This window comes from Amblyomma americanum, chromosome 7, assembly GCF_052857255.1.
Source record: "Amblyomma americanum isolate KBUSLIRL-KWMA chromosome 7, ASM5285725v1, whole genome shotgun sequence".
Classification (NCBI taxonomy): Eukaryota; Metazoa; Arthropoda; class Arachnida; order Ixodida; family Ixodidae; genus Amblyomma; species Amblyomma americanum.
The window spans coordinates 1497633-1520149 of record NC_135503.1 but is presented as its reverse complement, the minus strand read 5'-3'; the positions used below and the strand labels follow the sequence as shown (position 1 = coordinate 1520149).

Below are 22517 nucleotides of genomic sequence, written 5' to 3'. Positions count from 1 at the left end.
CATTTCTTTCGAGTAGACATTTTGTCTGTCTTCATACGCATACGCTCTCAAAATTCCATCCATTAGAGTCGCTTTGTTTCCGATTATTTCTTTTGCCGCCGCGGTGGCTCAGTGTAACCACTGAGCCACCGCGCTCGGCTGCTGACCCGAAAGACGCGGGTTCCATCCCGGTCGTGGCGATCGAATTTCATAGAGGCGAAATTCTAGAGGCCCGTGTACTGTGCGATGTTAGTGCACGTTAAAGAACTCCATGTGGTCGAAATTTCCGGAGCCCTTCGCTACGGCGTCACTAATAGCCAGAGTCGTTTTGGGACGTTAAACCCCCATAAACAATTGTTTATTCTCGGAGCGCTATGGGCACAGACGTATCGTCAGTGAAATGAAAAGTCATAAATTTCACTTCACAAGGTCACCTGACCTCTCTCGACCAATGACGAATTTAAGTTCCACCTGCGACGGTGGGCAGGTTGCTCACAAAGCGGTGAAAGGGTTGCTACCTGCCACGGTGGACAAGTTGTGACAATGGCACAGGGTCACGGGACCTCTCTCTCGACCAAGCATCGAATTTCGTCACGTCGGACTGCGGATTTTGCTCTTGTCGAGAACTAAAATGATATCGCATTACTATCAACCAATGCCGACGCAAAGATAGCAGCTCCGACGGCTCACTCCGCCAGACTACTTAGCCATCCGCGGAGCACACTTGGTTTAGTAACCACTGTCTAGGCTGTACTAGCACGTCATTCACTACGTCACGTGAAATGACGAATCACAGCGTGACTCAGCGTAGCATGGACCTCTTCATGGTGGTTGTACACCGATTAGTTCGGAGTGCGCTGTCTGTCAGTTGTAATGTCACCGCACCGGAGTGATAATAATGCTTCGCTGGGTCATCGCTGGATAAGATGAAAAATATAGGATGAGCGAACGTATTTCTGACCTATTTGTATTGAGTATCAAAGTAATCTGCTTTTAAAGACCTAATAGACAAACGAAATGTAGAGTCCATAAGATTACGTCACTAATGACGTTAATACTCGTGACAGAAATTCCCGATATCGACTTGTCATATTTTGACTAGTATTTGGCTACATATCAAGCTAGTTAGGTATGATTAATCTCTTGGATGAACATGTCGAACAACGCATTAGGTTACATGCTTGAGCTCACAGGGTGAGTCAGGGTTTTTTGAAACACCTGGCTTGCCAGCGGTAACGAAGTGATCAGACTCTAACGCTCTCTTGGAAAGCCACGCTTTGCGAACCATTAGCAGACGTCATTGGCAACGTCGTAGCGGGACGCTAGTGTGAACAAGCATATTTTAAAATCCTTGTGCTGGCCTGAAACTGGTCAGGTCTGGGTACCTCACCGGACGGACGCAACACGGGAGTAATGGGATCACAGGCATTAATATGCCAAACGACAACGATGACGACGCAGTGTGAATCAGCCCTTGTACCATGTGACATGTCGTGCATAGATCCTTTACTGGAACTTCGCTTCGAACGTCAACCTTTTGTCATGCCTGTGCCCTATACACATGTTAACACATGCAGCTGCTGCGCTCGAGCGTGAATCATATCTTCTCTGCATAACGAGTGCGAAAATCCGTAGCGTGCTTCGTAATATTTTGGCCGCGCCTGTACACGACGTTGGCGCCATAGATATAGGTCACTGATACCACCTCGTGTCCCCATCCCCAGGCATTGGCAGTATCGTAGATACAGGGCCTGGTTCTGTGTTATTTCGCCGTTGACCTTTGGCTGAGTAAGGGCTTGTTATTGTATCTGTCAACGCCTCATGCCTTCAGTCAGCGGCTAATCAGGCGTGGCCCCTATGGCCAGTCAGCAGTCCAAATCTCACCTTCCGCACGCGGGGTGTACAAGCTTGCCGCCCCGCCGCCTCCAAACTTACGGAGAGTGCAGCGGTGGCCAGGTGGGCCCGAGTCATCGTAGTTCTGGCGTCGACCAGCCACTAAGCTGTCCACAATATCACGACAAACTGGCGTCCGCAGACAGGACTTGACTGCGAGGCACAGCGTTCAAGTGAGATCGCACGCGCTTTCAGAATCGAGAGCCAGAGAACGTTCGCACCGTGCATATTTGGAGGAAATAGTTAATCTCGGGAGGCTTGGAGGCAGCAGCCCTTCAGGCATTCCTCCGAGACGAAAGTGACCGCGATTGCAAGAACAAGGGCGTAGCAATAAGCGCATGGGAGAAGAGCATCGATGAGGAAGAAAGGGACCAGGCCGCGTGCTCCGCTCGTCGGCTGCTCGAAGCGAGGTTAGCGGGAGCGCTGGTTAGGACTCTGCTTCAGCTGCGAGCAAGGCGACATTCAGGGGTGCAAGTCCTGATGGCGCCATTTGATGATAAAGCGGACGACTTGGACGCCTACCAGACACGGTGGCTTGAACGAGGAGCTGTAGTGGCCGCGAGACTGATGGGCTACTGCCCTCAGCACGGTAGAGGCGCTGTCTGGATCGAATACGAGAGACTGTGATAAAGTCAAGGGAGCTCTCCTGCTCCGTTTCCGCTTGATGGAGGAGGGATTTCGACACAAGTTCAAGACAGAAGCGCCCCACAAACGCAAAACCGTCTCCTAATTCTTCGCCCGATTGGATAATTGCTGGGAAAGGTGGGTCCGCTTCCAAGAAGACCTACAAAGGTACCAAGAGACTTCTTTTAACGGAGAAGTTTCTGGAGAACTGCAAGCCCTCGATGGCTACTCTTCAGAAGGAGAAAACGGCGGGCGATACGAAGGACCTGCTGCAAAGTGCAGATAACTACGTCAGTTCCAGTGGGGCCACATGATTTGGCAAGCGCGACCTGAAGCGTGAGGCCCGTCCCGTGGACAAGTTTTCTTATTCTGGCCGCAAGGGCCACCAGGGGAAAGCCGCCACTCGCGTCATTATCATCCGCACTGCGCTGCTTCATTTGCGCGCGACGGGGGCACGTCGCCGCACAATGCAAGGAGAGCCGGAGTCATCCTGAGCCAGAAGAGGGATTGGGTCTTCCGTATTAAGGAAGTGCTCTGAGCATGTCTGGCCAGCATGTCTGTCTGCCCTTCTGGAGCGACGCTCCACTTCTCGCATGCAGAGCTGAAGGTCAAATCTGTCCCGGAAATTACCTCAAACGGGAGGCGCGCCACCGCCACATCTGTGTGCTTCGCAGTTACGTCCGCCGCAACGCCGGCCGTCGCTACAACCGTTCGCTCTCGTCAGTTGTGTCACGTGGTTCATCCAGTGACTCGCTAGATAAAAGGGCAGCGCTTGCCGCCTAGATAACTAAAGGGGGGCAGCAGGGGAGGTGTTAAGTTAGAAGCCCACGGCGCCGATGGGTCTCCCCCCCCCGCACCCTTTCCCGGCAGCGGTCATCACCGTGGGAAGTAGGAGTTCACTGAGAGGCGCGACGCCCGTGCGTAGGGAGCCTCGATGCCGGCTACCGGCGCTAATCCTTTCGGCTCTGGCGCCGACTCATCCACTTCTGACCTACGCTGCAAGAGGGGCAGAACGGTGACAGTGCATCGCGCGTTCCGTACGCTGCCCAAAGCCGTGGGAAAGAAGGGAGAGGGACCCCGAACTGTCTCGTCAGAGTCGCAGGGGGGCCGACGACCTTTTCCCGCTGAAGAAATCCCTGTTGCGGTCAGCGGAGACGGCAAAGCCGATGCGTGGCGCATCGATGGAATGCACATGCAGCGAGCTGCGTACGCGAAACCGCGCGCCCTGCACGTTCCAGGGGGCGCGGAGTTCACTGGGTCGGGCTCTGGTGAGTCCTGGGCTCCGCACACTTGCATGTACGGTGCCATTGCACTGCTATTGGTTCAAATTGGGCGAGAGCTGGTTTAGTAAAGCCCCGCCCAATTATCCAAGGGGTTAAAACCCGCTGCAAACAATGACTTTGGGGGAGCGCGGCGAGTCTCAGTCTAGGTCGCTTTTAAGCTGCCTTTTCTTTAAACTGCCTTATCGTCACTGCCATGTATTTCGGTCCCGTCTTTAATAAATTTTGTCTTAAGAAGTTGGAACTGCTGCCCCAACCGGCAACGTGTCGCCGGACGAGTGGACGAAGACCCGAAGTGCTCTTGGTACCGCTTCAATAATGCCTCCGGGCGCTGCAGGTATCTGTAATAAATAAATAAAAATAAATAAATAAACCACCGTATATTCGATCACCGGCCACCGTGCCATCATCCTTCACCGCTCGCGACGAGCAACCGACCAGCCCAATCCGGCCATCCCATCAGAAAGGATTGTGGAAAGTCTTAACTGATGCCAAGACTAGGATTGATTGGAACTTCTTAACTGGAGGGCTGCTGCTTCTAGCCCTACGAGGCTGGGAACTCAAAGGTTCCACGCCGCTTGCGACGGGGGTCCTCTTGCAACCGGGTGTATCTGGTGTGCATGACGTAATCGCCCTTGCCGCTTCGCCGGCTAGACGATCGCTGTTGCGAAGCGCGTCTTCTTTCTCTGTCCTTCTCTCTTGCTCTTCGCTTCCCTAATCTCTAACTTCTCTATTCGGAAGAGACAGCGGAAGTGGCTCCGCATCGAGCCATTTGGAAGGTCCATGCAATAACAACAAGGTGTATACGTAGCCTAACGCCTCCGTTGTGGACAACTTGGATGCTGCGGCTACGTGCATGCCCTACTACCAGCACAGAGGCTGCCCTGTACTACTCTGCGTAGACTAAAAATCCCCAGCCTAGTTTTCCAGTTAAGATGGAAGGAGACTTTGGCTTGTCTCTCGCCTCCGACCTTGCGGTGTCAACGACCCAGTGGTACGCTGCCTTAGACTTGGTGTTCTACAAGTTTCCGCCTACGTGTGACCTGGAAGTTTCCCGGATTGAAACTTCACGCACCATAAGACTGCCTTACCTTTGCAGAGAGAGCCAATATTTGCTAAGTGTTAACAGTAAAGAATAGCTGACTGTTGCAATAACGATGAACATAGGCCAAACTGTATGTAACCACGTTTAACCGAGCTTCCGCTCTGTGTAACCTGGCTCAGCTGAATCGAGCCGCATAATTTTCTTTTTTCCCGGTGCTAGGCTAGATTTGTGATCTTATAGGAGCTTCGACGCTTTGGCCGTTTCCATCCTGTTGTGCAGCCTGTGGCACAGCTGGAGCTCGCTTTGGTTGGCCTATCCTTGCAACCGGCCGCAAGACATACATCAGTGTCAACAGGTGTCATACTGCTGGTTGTCCATTTTCGAGGTTATGAAGACACTTTTCGAGTGCACTTGAGGCAGGATGGACATACAGCAGCAGGACATGTCGAGTTTCTGTGTGTTATTCTTTTAAGTGCACTCAAAGCTCGTGCGTTTTGATGCGTCTCCAACAGAGCATGCAGAGACTGACTGTTACGTCATCCGGACTCCCTCGGCAGTTCTCAGATGTGCCCACGCATTACTCTCTGACCAGGAATTGGTTTCCGACACAGCGGGGACAAGGCAACAGGCTCATTGGCTACTTCCGAAAAACCTTTGTGAAAGAAAGCGTCTGCTGCTCCCCCGGTATGTATTTACTCCGTTCTTCGAAGACGGGGTTCCGCTTAAATGCGGCGCTGCTTTGCTACACGAGACGCCGCGCATGCTCTTCTCTTTGCCAGTTGCTAGTCGCGCCCCCGATCCTCCCGGTCTATTTTTTTCATTCTCTTTGCCTCGTCTGGTCGTGCGCCGCGTTTCATGATTAAGGCTACCCTGAGCAGCTGGCATAAATTTGCCGCCTAAACGCACGCTTAAGCATTTCGGAAATAATTAGAGCTTCGTGGAAATAGCGGCTTTCGAATAAAGCCCAGGTCGATGCGCGCCAGTCCATTTTCAGTTCCATACACTAAAGCGGCCGCCTTTTTGCGCCTCCTCGCCTCCATCGAAATGCAAATATGCGCCGGTGTGCTGTGCAATGTCAGTGGACGTTAAAGATCCCCAGGGGGTCGAAATCATTCCGGAGCCCTCCACTACGGCACCTCTTCTTTCCTTTCCTTCTTTCGCTCCCTTCTTTATTTCTTTCCTAACGGCGCGGTTCGAGTGTCCAGCTAGATACGTGAGACAGATACTGCGCCATTTTCTTTCCTCAAAACCAATTTTAATCAACAACTGCAAAATTTCATCAGACACAACGCTCTAAAACACATTGCGAAGTGAAAGGGGTACACAGCTTTTTAAATGCGTCGCCAGTTGTGTGCATGCACTGAAAGTGTCAAGCCTGCTTGGCTTCGCGGTCAATTATAAGACTCCGTGAGCGGGCCTCAATATCGTGCTGACATCTGTTTGTTCATGCACCTCTTAAGATACCTTTGCTTGAACTCTTTTTTCCGGAGAAGGAAAGGACAACCGCAGTGGCTTCGCCAAAACAGTTTAAGGTTTCCGAAAGCAGCGGTGCTCGAAAGAAACAGCACAATGCGCAAAAGTGAGCAATGGAGACTTTATTTCTCTTTCCTCAGCGAAGCAGAAAAGAAAAAAAGGAACAAGCAGAAGGGTCTTCAGCACTGCAGCCATCAACGTAGGGCCTCTCCGCCGTCCCGCGAGGAATCCAGCTAATTCAGAGCCCGAGGTGGAGCGTAGTATGAACCGTGGGCTGTCATCTACCGCTATTGTTATCTTAGCCACAATGATGTCGTAACAGAATCAGTAAATAAGCGGCCGCAGAAAGAAAAAGTAACTTTCAGCCCCACACGCATTAAATGCATATATTTTTTTTTGCAAGAAATCCCATTACCACACTGCGCAAGTTGGAAACTGCTCGTGTGCATGCCGTCTACACAGAGCTGGTGCTGCATACACGTGCCGAGGAGTTGAACGCCAATCTGACCCCGGTGATTTCATTGGTTCGCGCTTTAGCTCCCGGTACACCTCAGCGTCGCGTTCTCTTCTATAGGCTGTTCGCGTTTAATGCTCTCATTACTGTTTCCCAGAAGGTTCGGTTCCTCGCACGAAGAGCACCACCCGACACACTTCAGACGGACGAGCCAGCATGGGAGGCAGACGGTGACGCCTCGGAAGGCAGTGAGCGCTGTCCTCAGCGCCCCCCACGCTTGGGCGAGGGAATATTTTGTATTGGCCCCGTCGGCTGCTTTGAGGCATAGCTGTATACGCCTATACGTTCACCTCGACAATTGGTACTATTTCTATTAACACTTTAAGAAATTACATTGCATATTACGGAACCAATTCTTGGCCCGTGCCGTGTTTCTTTTCTCTTTATACTCATCGGAGTGCACGAGAAGATACTAAGTTTGTTTCCTTAGGGCCTGAACTCGCATCAAAAGGCACGCCCATTGTTGCATTTATTCGCGTAATAAGAACCGATGAACACTCTAGCGTTTACTGACCTGCAGTCGACTCAGTTGAAATTAAACAATGCACACCAAACTGAGGCCGCAAATTTAGCTACAGTCCCCCACCGCAGTCGGTGGCCGGATCACATTGCAGGGCTGGGGTCAAGGCATAAGCTCTACGGCGAGCCAATATTCCACGTGCAGTTGCAACTTACAGCCGCCGGTAAAAGATGAAGAGCCCAATTCTCGAAGTAGACCGCGCTTGCTGAGACTCAAAAATCGGGTATGATACCATATCGCTCAGTATGGAAGGGTCGGGATGCTAGCTGCTCCCATCAGCAGAACTACAGTGAGCAATGGCGACACGCTTTAACGTGCGTCGTAATTTTGGGGTTGCGCACGCTGTCTGCAGGACCACCGCGCCAACGCGCAGCGGTTCGCTCATGGTAGACGACGCTCTGGGCGACGTTTGCTTTTATTGTCGTTCACGAACTGTGGCGGGGTGTCGTCACTTCCGGAGCGCACCGGCCGACTCTGGCTGCTCGGCCGACAGCAGCAGGTCGGCGTCCGGGAGGACCCTCTTGCCCGGACCGCCGAGGAACTCCGAGTAGCGCTTTCCCGGGCCGCCCAGGAACTCGGAGAAGCGTTTTCCGGGACCGCCCAGGAACTCCGAGAAGCGCTTGCCGGGCCCGCCCAGGAACTCCGAGAGTCGCTTGCTGGGCCTCGACCGGTGGCCTCCCAGGACCCAGTCCAAGTCGCGGGAGCCGCCGGTGTGGCTCCTCACAAATGGGCTGCCGTCTCCGGCGTACAGCTGCTGCAGGCTTCTGCTAAGCGCCCCGTCCGCGTCTGTCCACGTCAGGGAGAAGAACGCTCGGTTAGGCCGCGCTTCCACAGCAATGCCCTCATCAGTGCCTATCAGTGGATTTACGGCGCTGGTTGCCCCGTGTTTTTATTTGGACACTTCGGGGCACGCGTTAAAGCTCGCACAGTAATAAGGGCGCAGCGCGCGTTGAAGGCAAGATCAGGAGCACGCAGTCAATTTCGCCACATACTGCTTCTCGGCCTACTGCCTCGCTCAATGCCTGTCATTCGGTGCGGGCCAAGATTATAGTCCAACTGCTTGCTCAATGCTGAAAGTGGCGCCAGCTGCGAGTTGATTAACGGTCGAACGAGAGAATGCTGCGTTTCAAACTCTCTGCGCTGGAAGGAGGGTTCGGCTCTGCGATGCGCTCCATCGCAGCGTTCACAATCCTATATGTGTGTAGACTTCAAGATTTGGCGACGCGCCAGGATTCAGTCAGGTTTAGCAAAGGCTGCCTTCATTGCCAAATGTCGGAGGCGTTGCTAAACTCTCGTGTTCGTTTTTTCATCAGTGGAAAAGGCGACTTTGCTTTTTTGTATGACATGAGGGTGGCGTGGTATAGGTACACTGTCTTCGTGTTGCGCGTGTCCTCGAGGAGATTGCGTTGCGTCTTCTGACAGTTACAGCTGTGGTTACATAATTTGAAGTACCACCGCTAGCGCTTCACAGTTTCGCATCAATATTCGCACAAGTAGCGAATAATCACACAGATATTAGATTTGTATTCGATTTGGTTCTTTCCCTGTTCGATTAGCATTCGCTTTGGTTTTTAACTACACTATTCGTGTTCGATCTGGCTGCGCTATTCGCTGACCCCTAGAATGAGGAGCAACAACAAACAAGAAAAAGCGACGCACGGCGCCGTTTGCAGCAGGCTAAGTGCAAGTACAGAGGCATTTTTAGTCACGGCGGTTGCCCCATAGTCGCAGTGCCTGCGCAAGCAACGCAGGCTGCGACATGTCATGCGTGTTGTGATGTGTCAGCATAGAGTTTGACAGCGCTTGCGAGCGCCAGCTATTTAGGAGCACAGTTTAGTAGTGATGTTTAGAACTCAGACTCACGTGCTGGTCGGTGCTGAGCGAGCCATACAAAGTTTTCTTACGATACCTTGAAGGGAAAGAAAGAAACGCGGAATTACTTGGCAGCCATGCAGGGCACGCGATTCACTTTAGACGTAGTTTAGACACTATCAATGCAAATTTAGAGTTACTTTACAACCAGAAGAGCTTCTGTGATCAGGCGGGTCGGCAGGTGCAAATGCGGCCAAAGGAAGTGCGCGGCGCTCCGCTGAGCGCTCACGTGTCCAGACGAGCTATTGGTGCTTTGCGCCGCTTGCGTCGCCGATCGCCCGTCCAGAGAAACAAGTGGGGAAAGGCGGCCGAGACAGCGACGCACAGTGGCAACGAAAGCCGCGATCGAGCCCGTTCTGCGGAGGAACATAAAAAAGAGAGACTAATTGCCGCTTTTGGCACGACGCTCTTTCCGGCCTTTTTTCTTCTGTTATGAACCACACTGCGCCGTTTTGGCGGCCAACTGTGAGGAATCGGATCGATGATGCTCTCGTTTCTATGTTCCTGCAAACAGGCGATTAGTGCTTTATGCCCGCGGCTTAGTAAGGGGGAAAATTTAGCGTTAAGCGCAATGGGCGCTTGCAAGCTTTGGTCTGACATGCTGTAATTACACCCAGGAGTTGTCAACTCGCCGCACAAGTATGAGCATGGGAATGGGATGTTTGAATTCGCCATCGGGGCGGCCGCACGCAGCAGCCCCGAAGAAAGATCGTGGTGGCCACGAGGCCGTCGATCGAACGGCAGGAAAGTTCATCCATGCAGTTTGCCTGCGCCAGCACTGGCCGCCTAGGGCGCTCTTCTGGAGGTCTCTCTGTAACGAAATTCCACTGCATGCACCCGGTGGAAATGAGCGCCCTGCTGCAATGATGGATTACGTCGCACTGCGAGGTGGGCGCCAGATAGATAGGCGCTTGCAGGTTCACCATCAGCGAAAACCACGTTCACCTTTGCGGGGCACCGATGATGAGCGACGACGACGTAAGGCGCGTGCACCACGAACTTGGACACAAGAGAATGGCAAAAACTCAGCGTGATCATTTAATTTGTGTGCCTATATTTGGTGCCCTGTTAATTTAATTGCAAGTGGGTAGGTATCTGTGTGCCTCTGCACAACACCGTCCAGTTGCCAAACATACAGACGAATAAAAAAAAGGCATTCTGCAGTGTTCACCGGCTCAACTCACGAAGTAGTTCACAGCGTTTTCGTTTAATATAGACCACCGTGAATGAAGGCTATAGCAACTGCTTAAATGTACGTGGTAGCAGCGCATTAAGAGAAATGGCAAGCTTGCAACTATATGCGGCCTTTTTTTTCTCTGAGCATAGAACGGCGTCGACCTCTGGCGTCAAAGATGGGCGCCAAACTTGCGCGGGTCCTCGCGGTACCTGTCTTACGCGTCCGGGAACGCGCTGCTGCGTTTCCTCCGCCCGAGGAACTCGGAGCCCATCCGCTTGGGCAGCAGCAGGGCCCGCTTGCCCAGGAACTCGGAGCCGATGCGCTTCTCCTTGGCCGCCACGAGGTCTAGGTCGTCGTCCTCGTCCGGGCCGGCGTCGTAGGCGAACCGGTTGAGGCGAAGCAGCCGGGCCACGCGCAGCGCCGCCGGCGACCGGGCGGCCAGCTCTTCGTCCCACAAGCCGCCGGGCAGCAGCAGCGCGTCGTCCAGTCGCGAGCGCTTGCCCAGAAACTCGGAGCCCATGCGCTTCGCTGGGCGGACAACATCGCTCTTGGTCACCCCGCCACTCCGCCTTGCCCCGCAACGCGAGCGGTCATCACTCGAACGAGCGCGTCCACTCGCCTACGCTGCACACATCTAAGGATGTTGTATCAGGTTTCATCGCTATTTTGCACTCCGTAATGGAGTCGTTGTCTGCGAGAATATTGTCTGCCTCGTGAGGGGACCGCTGACGCTTTGCGAAAGCTGTGTGACGTGTTGCTCGGGGACCTGTGGGCGTTTACGAAAGGCCAGCCGTCAAGCCCTCACCTACTGGAAGCTTGCAGCCACCGGCGGAAACCGCGGCTGGGAGGGAAGCGTTGCAGCCGCACAACGCGATTAATGCGAATTTCTGCGGGGCCGCTGATTGCAGATGGCCGCCATTAGGCGGATGAATTCCTCGTGGCGGAGCGGACGACACGCCGCTGCGGGCAACCATTACAGGCGACATTCCGCGTGCCTCTATGGGCGAGGTCGGCTGGCTTCGAGCTTAAATCGCCCCCCGAGATGAGGGAGCATGGCCGCCCCGCCAGTGCGGAGAAAGTCCCGTCAGCTGACCTACCTTCGTCGATCATCGCATATGCATTTAGGGGGAACAAACAGATCTTTGCGCACTTCTACACTAGACGCGGCAGAGTGGTCGAGTCTTTCGGTGTTGGCTCAAAGCGTACGCAAGATGTAGATGATACCTGCGAGCAAGCAAACTTTTCTTATTGGCAAAAATTTTGGTTAAGGCGCAGTAACTGACTCACTTCTCGATGGAGACCTCAACCACGCCGTGAGGGAAGGCAGGAAGGTGGCAGTGGAAAAAGAGCTGCCGTATTGGAGGCCTCCAGAATAATTTCCACCACTCTATCGGGGATTACTGAATGCGGCGCAACTGAAGGCGAGGGAACGCGCTCGCTGTACTTCGATATACTTTACGCTGCACGGAATATCGCTCGTGAACTTATGCAAAAGTGATTTAAAGGGACAACCATCCGGTCTATTTGACCCCAGAAGACGGTGGCTGCTAAGAAGGGGCTTCAGTTAAAGGCCATTTTGCCTTAGGGTTCGTGTGATTACTGGCCACCATTACACGTTTCTGTCGCGCCGCTTTTTAAGGGTGCCTTCACGCACGCGTAATACAGTGCGATACCACTTGAATGAGCGTAACTTCAACGGTATTTTCAGATAAAAGAACTTTTTTCAAATGCATGCTCAAGCGCCATTGTATCCAACGGAAGTAAGTTCCATTAACAGGAGTTTCAGAACACTGCAGCTTTCAGTCAGTCCGACAGTTGGGTGAGCGCTGAAGTATGGGTCATTTCGGCGGACGTGCAGCAATTTGTGTCCAAGAACTGTGGACACTGCAGTTCCGAAACTGAGATGTCTGCTTTAGGTTGGTTTGGCTTTAGGTTGGTTTGGCTTTAGGTTGGCCGTCTTGCAGACTGGGCAGCATACGCACTTGCCTCAGTCATGTACAGTTTCAAGCACAGCCAGGAAACAGTCGAGTCACATGGAGTGGTGCAGCAGCACTTTTTGGAAGAATAACAATTTCAAATTGCAGTGTTCAGTAGTGAACTGCAACATCTTATCAAAAGAACTACGTGCACAATTCAAGGATGAAGCTTTTTGTATTGCGAAATAAATGCCTTTAGGAACCATTTGATCGCCTAACGTTTACTTGGTTCAAGGAAATAAACAGCTCCATGCTTACTTCACAGGAGCGAACTTTCATTTAAGCTCGTGGTCCCCTTTCAAGTGGTATTTCACTGTACAGTTCTTGGTTTAGCTCTCGCCAAGCGGGCGTCCTTGCGCACTGAGGTCATTCGTTGGGAGAATGTGTTTCTCGCGCGGGGGTGCCCACCCGACCAGCTCCACCCGCGAAGCGACCTATTTCTAACGCCCCGGGTAACAGAAACTTCTGCGTCGGCCTCAGCATTCTTGTCGAAATCGCGCGACCGGTACAGCCGACGTAACAGAGAGATGGTGCGGGAGTATTCGGCCCGAACACCCTGAAAAGAGTTAGCTTCTGGCCGAGTTGCTTGTAAGACATAACAAAAGGACTCTAGCCCCAAGATGTACAAGACAGAAGGCAACACGGGAGCTTGTTGTCCTCTGCATCGTATTTTGCACTCTTTCTTCTGTGTTGTCCGCCCCTGCGCTAACATGCTTTTATTATGTTTGACAACTTGTTTAGCTGACAGTTTAAGGAGTATTTAGACAGGCAAGGGAGGCTGTTGCATTGTTAGATTGTGGTTTAGCTTATCAGTGGTGAGTTGCACGAGCATCGCTCTCTGCTTGGACGAAACAAATGGCGAGACTTGCGGGAAGAAAAACGGGGGAATAGTCGGCACGCGGCCTCTCTTCGTTCACAGGGTTCCGAAAAATATTGCAACCTTAACTTTAGTCGAGGCAGTTTCGTTTATTTATGCGGAAGGAAATTTGCATTTCACGGACAGCAAGCTTCTCGGGGAGCCTGAAGTTTCGCAAAGAAAACTTTTCACTGCCATTCTCCCCAAAAAGTTCACGACACTCACGATTTCATGGCATTCAGGAGATAATTTCGAGCGGCCGGGGAAGACTCGCGTTACTGTCATGAGCCATGCTCGTGCATACCGGCCATTACAAGATTTCTTTCTATTTTAGTTGGGGTTTAGGAAATGGACATGAATGGCTCGTGCACAAGACGAGGCGACACCAGCGTGTGGCTTCTCTCAGGCCGAGAGAAGAGAGCATTACCGTCCATGTTGGCGTGCACGGCGCAGAAGAGTCCGCACGTGGCCACCCCCACGAGGGCCAAGAGGTGAAGGCAGCTCATGGCAGGCCTGCGTTGGAGAGACCGGGGTTAAGCAGCCTCGCCTGCCGGCCGGGAAGAAAGAAGGTGGCAAGCAGAGATGCGCAACGAGTAAAAAAAGCGCACTTGGCCCGCGGTGGTCAGTCCGGAGATTACGAAACTATACTGCTATAGACTCGAATACAAGGCGGCACTGTCAGCCGTGCTTCTCGCTTCGATCACCGTGTCCCCAAGAAGACATGCACTCTAAACAGTATTTCCCCAATACGAGATTAAAAAAAAAAGGCAGTAAGCTGTTCTCTAATAAAAGAGAGCACAGCTTGCTCACTTTTGCTCATTTCCGTTTAGAGTGTGCAAGCTGGCTCCTTTGCGGATACAGTTTCCAAGCCGGCACGGGATCCGCAACTTTCCCGGCTGCAGCGGAAACCCAGTATGACTCTGTGGACGATGATTCGGCGGCCGCGCTGCTTGAAGCTGCTGCCGTAAAGCGTTCGTGCGCGGCCATAAACGAAGAGTTGGCACGCACGGTCTCGTCTGGCACCGTGGTCGGTACAGTGACATTCGCCTCCTGACGGCGCGCTGCGACACGTAGCGAGGCAGCTCTGATCCCGGCGGGAAAAAAATGTGGAGGAAAACAACGAAGTTTCATTTGAAGACGTCGCAGAGCGTAATCGCGCAAAAACGTATATGCCAAGTTCTCAGCCATTGGCTTCGTTTTCCACCTCACTTCAGCGCATGCGCATCTGGCTGCCTCACAAAAAGAAAGAAAGAAAGAAAGAATGCGAAGTAGCAATGACGGCGTGCAGTGGTGAGCAAGCCCCGACGGGATCATGTTTAAGCAGCGATAAGCGATAGACAAGCAAAGGAGAGCCGCAGCTACTTCTTGCACAAATGCTTCAACCGCTGCTGCGCATGTGGGTCTCCGTAACGCTCAGTACACGCTCGGAATCTATTACGCACCCCGCAATTACTGACTGCACGCGCTGAATCGAGCAGGAAACGGATATTTTTCATCTATCACCTGTACGGCAAAGTTGCCGCTGCTTAAAAATGTTGCCCTTCGATTTGACGTCCTTGAAGATCATTCCGTCCCAATACGAACCTTGATTATGCGTAGAGGAGAGCGGGAAAGCAAGGACGACAACAGCTCTCGCTTGTGTGTTTCTGCGTTTTAAAACAACGCTGCATGCTTTAGATTTTGCGTGACGAGTAACAGACTTGCCTACAACGAGATTTTAATACATTAGATCACGAACTCCTTCTTGAGCTTAGAACATATGCCTCCTCCTGCCACGTGTTCGGAATGCGTGGTCGTCGTCGTGTTTTCCGCGTGCATGAATCGCCTGCTGCTACACACCCGCGCCAGTGGCATTCTGAGGCTGTTCCCAACGGTCTTCCTGCGAGGGAACTGCACTGCCAGACTGAATATTGGGCCGAGGCGAGAGAAAAGAATGGCTTCCGAGCTGCTGCTGTTCTATGGCACTTTGTGGAACAAAATGCAGCCTCCTCATTGGGAAGCAGAAACATGGCGAAAACGCGAAGAAGCCAGGGCGCTGCAGATGGGGAGCAAAGCTGCTGCGATGAGCTGGAAGCGCGAAAGGCTGACAGCGCTGTTCCTCTTCAAGCGCGGCCTCTTCTCAGCACCGAGTTGCTCGATGCGGTTGACAAGAATAAACGATTAACTTTGCCACCTTCGCTAGACAGCACGGCTGGAATGCCGTGCGAGAGAAGAGACCAGCAGGTTTACTTATTCTTCCATCGTAAGCTCCCAACAGAAATGAAGAAAAATGATGGCAGTGCACGCGGGAGGCTTCATTTTTCTCGCCTTTCTCGCCTTGGCCCTCCTGATCCGCTAATGGGCCGCCACGTTGTTGCTCGCGAACGCCTAACGACCGCATCCCGCCACGGCATTGTGCGGCCGCACAAAGGTCGCAGCCGCTGCGCCGATTTTCCGATTGTCTGCTCCGATGGGCTGCGCTGCTGCTTCTGACTTCTTTTTTTTTTTGTTAGGAAACAAAATTTCGCGTCCTCTGTGCCCAACAAACCTGAGCCTCTTCAGACACGCGCATTTTAAAAAGTATGCGCTCATATACTTTCTTTGTCATCGGCGTGCTTGTTACTTGGTACGAGATACTGGGAACAGCTCTGTCGTCTCCTGAGAACTTTCATTTCGCATTTTCCTCCTTTCGCGTCGAGAAGACGCCGTAAGTAGGCGGGCGAAAATCGGCGACCGATCATTCTTCATGAACCGGTGCATCCGAGAAAGGTTGGGGGGGTGATTCTCTTACAACGCGCCCTCATGCCACCTACCCGCCATTAGGCGAACAATGTCGGTGCTTCGGTGAAGAATGCAGCGGCAGGATGGAGAAAGATCCCTTCCTGTGTCACAAAGGTGCACACCACTTCAACTGCAAAACACACGGGCCCGTTGCTGTGGACTGGGCGTTCACTCTGGCTGCTCCGTATGTTCTTTCAATTCGTTTTAAACTTAGGCGGCAACATTGCCGGAAGTAAGCTTAGGCAGAATAGCACAAAGCCCTCCAGTGCTGAATCGTGCAAAGTATTTCGCTTAGGAGCGTCGCCTTTCGCATATACCATGCGTCGTAGAAACTCGCACGAAGCGTGTTGCAAAACTTGATCCAACCCTTACCTTACATTTTACGACCAGCAGAGATCACCATATTCAAAGAAAACTTATAACCAGTCCTGTACATTCTGGCACTAACGTAATTATTTAAAAATGGCTCGCACATTGTCAGAAAGAAAAAGAAACTGTAAAGACGATTACGATTCCACCGAACGCGAAATTTGAGCTCACCTCTGCCGACTTCTCAGGCTCTGCGGGCCCATTGTTTTGCTTTGTTGGGGCGTCTGGCGACGACATTAGTTCGACGTAGCATTAGTTGATGAAGACGACGGTGTGAAACGCACAACATGCGCGAATGTTAGTATTAGTACGATAGCAGTATTAGCGGATGAAGAAGACGATGTGCAATGCGCAGCGCGAGAGTGTCTCATACGAGGCGTGATCGGCTGCGGCGACAGCCTATAGTGCTCTCGCGCAGTGGCCAGCGAAGCTGATCTGCTCGAATCCCTGTCGCGGCAGTGTTTAGTCTTATTTATGTGTTTACACTGACGGCGGCTAGAGAGACGGGAAGAGCGACATCGAGGGAAATGTGTAGTAACTCTAGAGGCAGTAACCTGCCTCTCTCGAAAGATAACAGCTGGAGTTTTTGCGACATTTACAATTAATTCCTTACTGGAGGCCCAGACTGATGACTTCATTAACTTCCACGATTGACCAATCCCTGGACGTTTTCATGAAAAATACACGGGCCGGTATCATCGGCATAGATAATGAATTTTACACCAGGGTATAATTTATGTATATGTTGAACAAATAAGGCCCTAAAATGCTGCCCTGGGGCACTCCATGTGAGATTGGCTGTATAGATGTGACACCACTGTCTACTGAAACCTACTGAAACCGATGGCTTAATCTAGAATTAAACCAAGAGCCCTTCCACGAATATCATAGAGCCGCGGCGTCTTTATCGCGGCTAGATCAGCTTCGTCTCCACAGTTTTGCTCCAGAGACCCAGAAAAGGCCCAGAAGTTTTCTTGAAATTTCAGGTGGCAGCGTTGAAACAACGTGGTTTTCTAGCGGGGACGATGGCAAACTGCACATCGACAGCACGCCACAACTTCGGTAGACGGACAGAACAGAAACCCGCCATGTCACGAAGGGATCGACGGCTTCAAATCGCTGCCAGGGATCCCTATAGCTGGGAAGTTTGTGTTCGCAGTGAAAGCCCACAGCTTCTGTGGCAGCAGAACTGCGGCTGTAGGAAATGAACAAAAGATGAGCGCGGCAAAAGAAAGGAAGAGGCATATTCGAACTTGGATGGCCGGTGAGGAAAACCAGCCCGAATGCTTAGTCAGGACCGGGCGTGTCGATAGCAGCGTCGAGAAATGTCACTGCATCCATCACACATGAAGGCGTCGTTCCGCAGCCACATTTACCACTGCGTCAAGTGATTCGCACGCCGAGGTCGAGCAGATGCGCAGAAAAGAAGGGCGGATGAAACACTCTCACCCAGCGAAGGTCTCCGCGTACTCGGTCAACCCTCGCAGTCTTTCGGCGACAGCACCCTGCGTAAGATTGCAGGCCAGCTTATCTCCCGGGAGCCCCCCTGGTGGAGTTTCAGCGATGATGTCCGACAGGGACATCGCCAGGAATCGGCCTTATCGACCGGCAGCGATGAGCGGAAGCAGACCTCGGTCCGTTCGGCCGAAGGAGCATCTATCGCCACTCTCGGTAATGAGCACCGCCAACACAAGAGCAAAGCCCGACTAGCTACTGCAGCTGCTGGGGTTTGTTTGCGCCCTGAAGTGGGCGCACCAAGCGAGCAAGCACGCATAGCGACGTCCGGTTTCTTGCAAACTTTGTCACTGCCCAGCTATCGCTGCGACGCGTCCTTCCATGTCGCGCTGTGCTGTACCTCGTATTTGGGGGCAGTTTATCGCGCCTTCGGTTCGCGTCGTCACTGCAGAGGGGCCGAGCCAGGCGGCTGTGTCGACACCACTCACGCTACTCCGAGCAATGAACGCGTGGCTCTCTCCCGGTCAGGGTGGGGTGAGGTTTCGGCGACATCGCGAGCCACCGTCAACGAGCAAGACTTGATGACGAGCGCATTGTAGTTTTTAAGTGAACTGTGAAATGGCGTGCTGCGAAGGACACAAGGGCCCAATTTCACACCTGACTTGCGCTCTGTTCTCGGCAGCGCTGCATCGACGCTCGCCAACGGGCCCCTCGTGCCTTCGGAGCTGCATTCACTCGAAGCATCGATAGCAGCGCTTCTGAGGCGGACGCAGCAGCGCCGCTGGCTGGCCACAAGCCGCCGTCTCTCTCCGCTGCAACGCTTTTTTCGGGCCCCGCCGCGCATAGCGATGGCAGTGTCCGAATCCGTCCCTCCGAACGGTGGCCGAACTGATATGCGGCTGGGCTCCGGTGTAGTCGGCTCCTGTCACTGGCCATGGCAAGGGAGCTGGGCGGACTGAGCGACGCACGACCTGGAACGGTGAGAAGCTCTCGGCGCTGCGCTGCTTTGTGACGCGCCTGTGTCAGTATGGCGACTGGAGCCAACGAGCGAAACATTTCAAGCGACGTTTAGCTGTGTTCCCCACGGTGGGAAATATGACTATCGCAATCCACGACGGACGTGACGGAAGGAGGAGAGAAAGAGTCTGCTCTGGTGTCTCTTAATACAGCATACGGCGGTCGCTTGCATTTCGATGAGCTCGAGAACGCTGGATCCTTTCCGGTTGCGGCGGCCGCGTTTCAACGCTGGCAGAGACGCAAAAGGCGACTGTGATGTCAGCGCATGTTAAAGAACCCCCAGAAGGTCGAAATTATCTGCAATTTCTTCCTCTCTTCACTCCCTTGACCCACATCGTGGTCGACGTGACGCAGTGACGCAGTTACTGTGCCTCTCCTGTCCTGAAAGCTCTTGCTTTTGCCGAAAACAGCGTTGCACATTCATAGTGGAGGCTGCAAATTAGGCAGAGGCAGGAAGGCACGCCGAGGGCGCCCACAAGGATTCGCTCGCCAGCTGCCACGAAGTAGCACAGGGCCCAGCATGAAGCATGCCTGGCTCCGCCTGCACACCACGTTCTATGCGCCCACATATGCCGCTACTCCAATGCGTGTAAGCTTTGCAAAGAAACCTAACCCACATTCTGTGTCCACAAATATGAACCCCGTGCACGCTGCAATATCCACACCACGGAGCAGTGATGCGCAGTTTGTCCCGCCCTGCCAGACAAGCGGCGGTAGGGGCTTTGGCTGCGGAGGTCGCCGGGGCTCCCGTCCGACTCATGCGCCATCCTCCCTGCTTTGGCTGCTTTCAACCGTCGGTCAATAAACGGTGCGCAGTACGATGGCAGGGGACCCAGAAGGGCTGGCAAATGTTTCCAGTTTGGCGCGCGAAGAAAAATGAGTACCTACAAAAAAAAGGGGGGGGGTGAATTCGCGCCCTCGTTCTTGTTTCGAGGCTGCTGCGTCGTCACCCATAGGTCCCGCGTGAAGACAGAAGTTCTTTAAGGCGCACTAGCGTAAAATATTAAGCGCTTCAAAGAACAGTCTGCTGAATTTTATCGACCATGTTTTCTTGGAGGCACTCAAAAGTGCCTTGCCGGAATAAAAATATACATAGCTTCGCCGATCAAAAAAAAAATGGCAAAACGTTCGAAGCGTAGTATTCTGACACGAGGAAGTTTCTTTGCGTTTGGTACACGGCGTCTGTTAACCAGCCGATACCATAAACGCGGCAGCGGCTTGCGCAGCCAGTGGCACGAGCGTGGCATAAATTCAGTTTTCGACGTACAGGGCGTTCCTTTGCATTAAGCGCCAATTTTTCAATAAAATGCTGTCCTTTCTACGGGGCATCGCTTTTGAAGCGCGTTGTCTAGCTAGATTTTTTTGTTCAAGCACATTCGTGAATTGTACGCGATTAATTACACACATATATACGTTCTAATTCACTTTCAATTCCTTCTTTCGAGAAGACCAAATATGAGTCGAATGAAATTCAGTACAGCTTTACGTGCTCAGGTGGTTTAAAAAAGCTGCCTCTAAAAAACGGTATCTATAGTATCCACAACCATATTCGCCATTAACCGAGTTGGCAGCGTCGCTGTTTGCAGAGTGGCAGTCTGCCGTTTGAAAACATTTTAAAAGGCGATAGAAAAGGGGGCTACACCGTGCAAAACGTTGTGACTGACTGGGAGAGAAGAAATTAGGGCGCCTTGTTAGGACAAAAGCAATGCTTGGTCCTGTTCGCATTCGGTCACTTACCAGCAGAACGACAAAGTTAGAACACCGCACGTCGCCATCGTCCGGTCTGGCCTCAGTGTCGATTTAAAATATAAATCAGCCTTCTGCGACAGCGGACGGACCTTTTAATTCTCTGCGCCCCGTGCGTGCTCTCTCTCTCCGCCGCAGGAAAAGAACATCGGGAACGACGAGCAGACGAACGCGAGGGAAGGCACTAGTGGCGCCAACGAAGCAGCGCCTGGGCGTTGAAGGAGTCGCAAGCTGGAGTGTGTTGAAATCAGGCGTCAACATCAGCGCGATTTTAGAATGGCCCGCAAACTGACGCAGTGCTGGCAGAAAAGCACGAGTCTCGCAGCTATTGCTTATCTGTGCGTCGGGACGGAGACACTGACGCTGGTCGACGTCACTGCCGCCTAGCGGGCTCTGCAGTAGATGGAGTCCTCAGGTAGCTGCTCGTAAATTCTGTTTATGCGGATTTACGCCTGGGTGGCTTTGCCGAGATGCGGCCAAGGCGACATTTTTGAGACGAACCTGCCGGAGCAGCCACCGCAGGGCATGCGGCCGGTGCAGCGCCGTAAGCCGCAGCCTCGCTTCACAGGGTGGCCAACGGGGCGTAATTAAGCGGGCGCTCCACGATCGCCGCTCGAGGAAATCCCGGAGGCCCATTCTCGGCCGCCCCGACGTAATGAGGCATTGGAGGACGGGGGAAACCGCTCGGCCGTAATCCGCGGCTCCTCGACGACGACGCTGCACCTTTGTTTCTAGGCAGCACAGCCAACTGCGGTTAATGGAATGTAAATTAAGACCGGGTACGTGTATGACGCTGCGCGAAAAATGTCTCCGGGCCGAGACATTAGTGGCACACTGCAGGGCCACAAATGTTCTTCCGTCTCGCGGGGCGGAGGTTGTACCTGAAGGGCCCTGAATGCGTGCCGCAACAACTCAATGGCTGGATAACGGCGCACGAGTGCGTGGATATATAGTCCTCCTCCCCGTGTGCTGGAGGCGTATAGTTTCGGATCCCAATGTCGCCGCTGCAAAACCGAGTCCCGATGAAGCTGCCTGACACTGGAGAAACAAACCCGGCAGACCATGGTGGTCCAACTTCAGCACCCCCCGCACTGGGTGAACAGGACCAAGTTGCAGTGCGATTCGCTCCCGTTGAATTGCTGATGCAAAATAAATTTCGCTCGGGTGGTGTTCATGATGGATGAGCCATCGCTCAAAACGGGTGTTTTGACGATATGTGATCGCCTCCTTTAACTAGCCAAGTAGTGCAGGCGCAGTTGCCAGCTTGCAAGTTACATATTTAGCTGGTGATAAGTTTCAACTTTAAGGAGAAAACAATTTCAACGCATTATAAGGTGTACTTCTTCCCCGTATCATGGTGGAACAAAGTTATGACATTTTTCAATTTTTTTCCTCTAAGACTGTGTGCATCAAATCGTGCGAGACAACCCTGAAAAGCATTCTGCATAGCAAAACGCGCCTCATCAGCAGGTCGGTAGCAGGGTATACCATTGCGTACTGGCCGCGAGTTCGAGCAGAGTCGCTATACCTTGCGGCAAACCGTCCATAGCGTGGACATCCGCTCGTGTCGTCCGCTAGCCAACATTGTTAAGGGAGCATAGACACGCGAATTTTGGGTTCGTGTGTTCGTGTTTGCGATTATATATGTAAGGTGTTATTATACATGGATTACAACCTGGTATTCTCCTACGACCGAAAAGTAATTTATAATCAAATTTCTTTGTCGTGCTCTTCCGGCTTCCGTTTCAACAGGCAAATGACGACTGTGACGTGATAGTGTGGTTATAGGTGACGTGAGGCGTGAAAAAAATACTCAATATAATAATCGCTGCTTCCACATTGGATGTCATTCCGGCTCTTGAGGAACCCTGACTTCGGCACTGCAGGGAATTAAAACGACGAAGCAGCGATTATATCGACGTTTTTCCATGCCTCACGTGACATAAAACCCCTCTTTGACG

At 52.6% G+C, this 22517-nt stretch overlaps 1 protein-coding gene across 2 annotated transcripts in view; it reads right to left on the bottom strand.

Moving 5' to 3' along the window:
- Nucleotides 1–6397: 6397 nt before the first annotated feature.
- The window catches only part of LOC144098254 (uncharacterized), an 86565-nt gene continuing 70445 nt past the window's right edge, over nucleotides 6398–22517 (bottom strand). The window contains exons 2-5 of one of the 2 annotated variants that reach the window (XM_077630759.1): nucleotides 13637–13722; nucleotides 10587–10905; nucleotides 9192–9237; nucleotides 6398–8114 (exon numbers count right to left, since the gene is read on the bottom strand). In XM_077630759.1, the coding sequence (XP_077486885.1) occupies nucleotides 10592–10905; nucleotides 13637–13715 (393 nt within the window). In that variant the 5' untranslated portion in view covers nucleotides 13716–13722 and the 3' untranslated portion in view covers nucleotides 6398–8114; nucleotides 9192–9237; nucleotides 10587–10591. The remainder of the gene's footprint in view (nucleotides 8115–9191; nucleotides 9238–10586; nucleotides 10906–13636; nucleotides 13723–22517) is intronic. The other variant, XM_077630758.1, reaches the window with a different exon arrangement.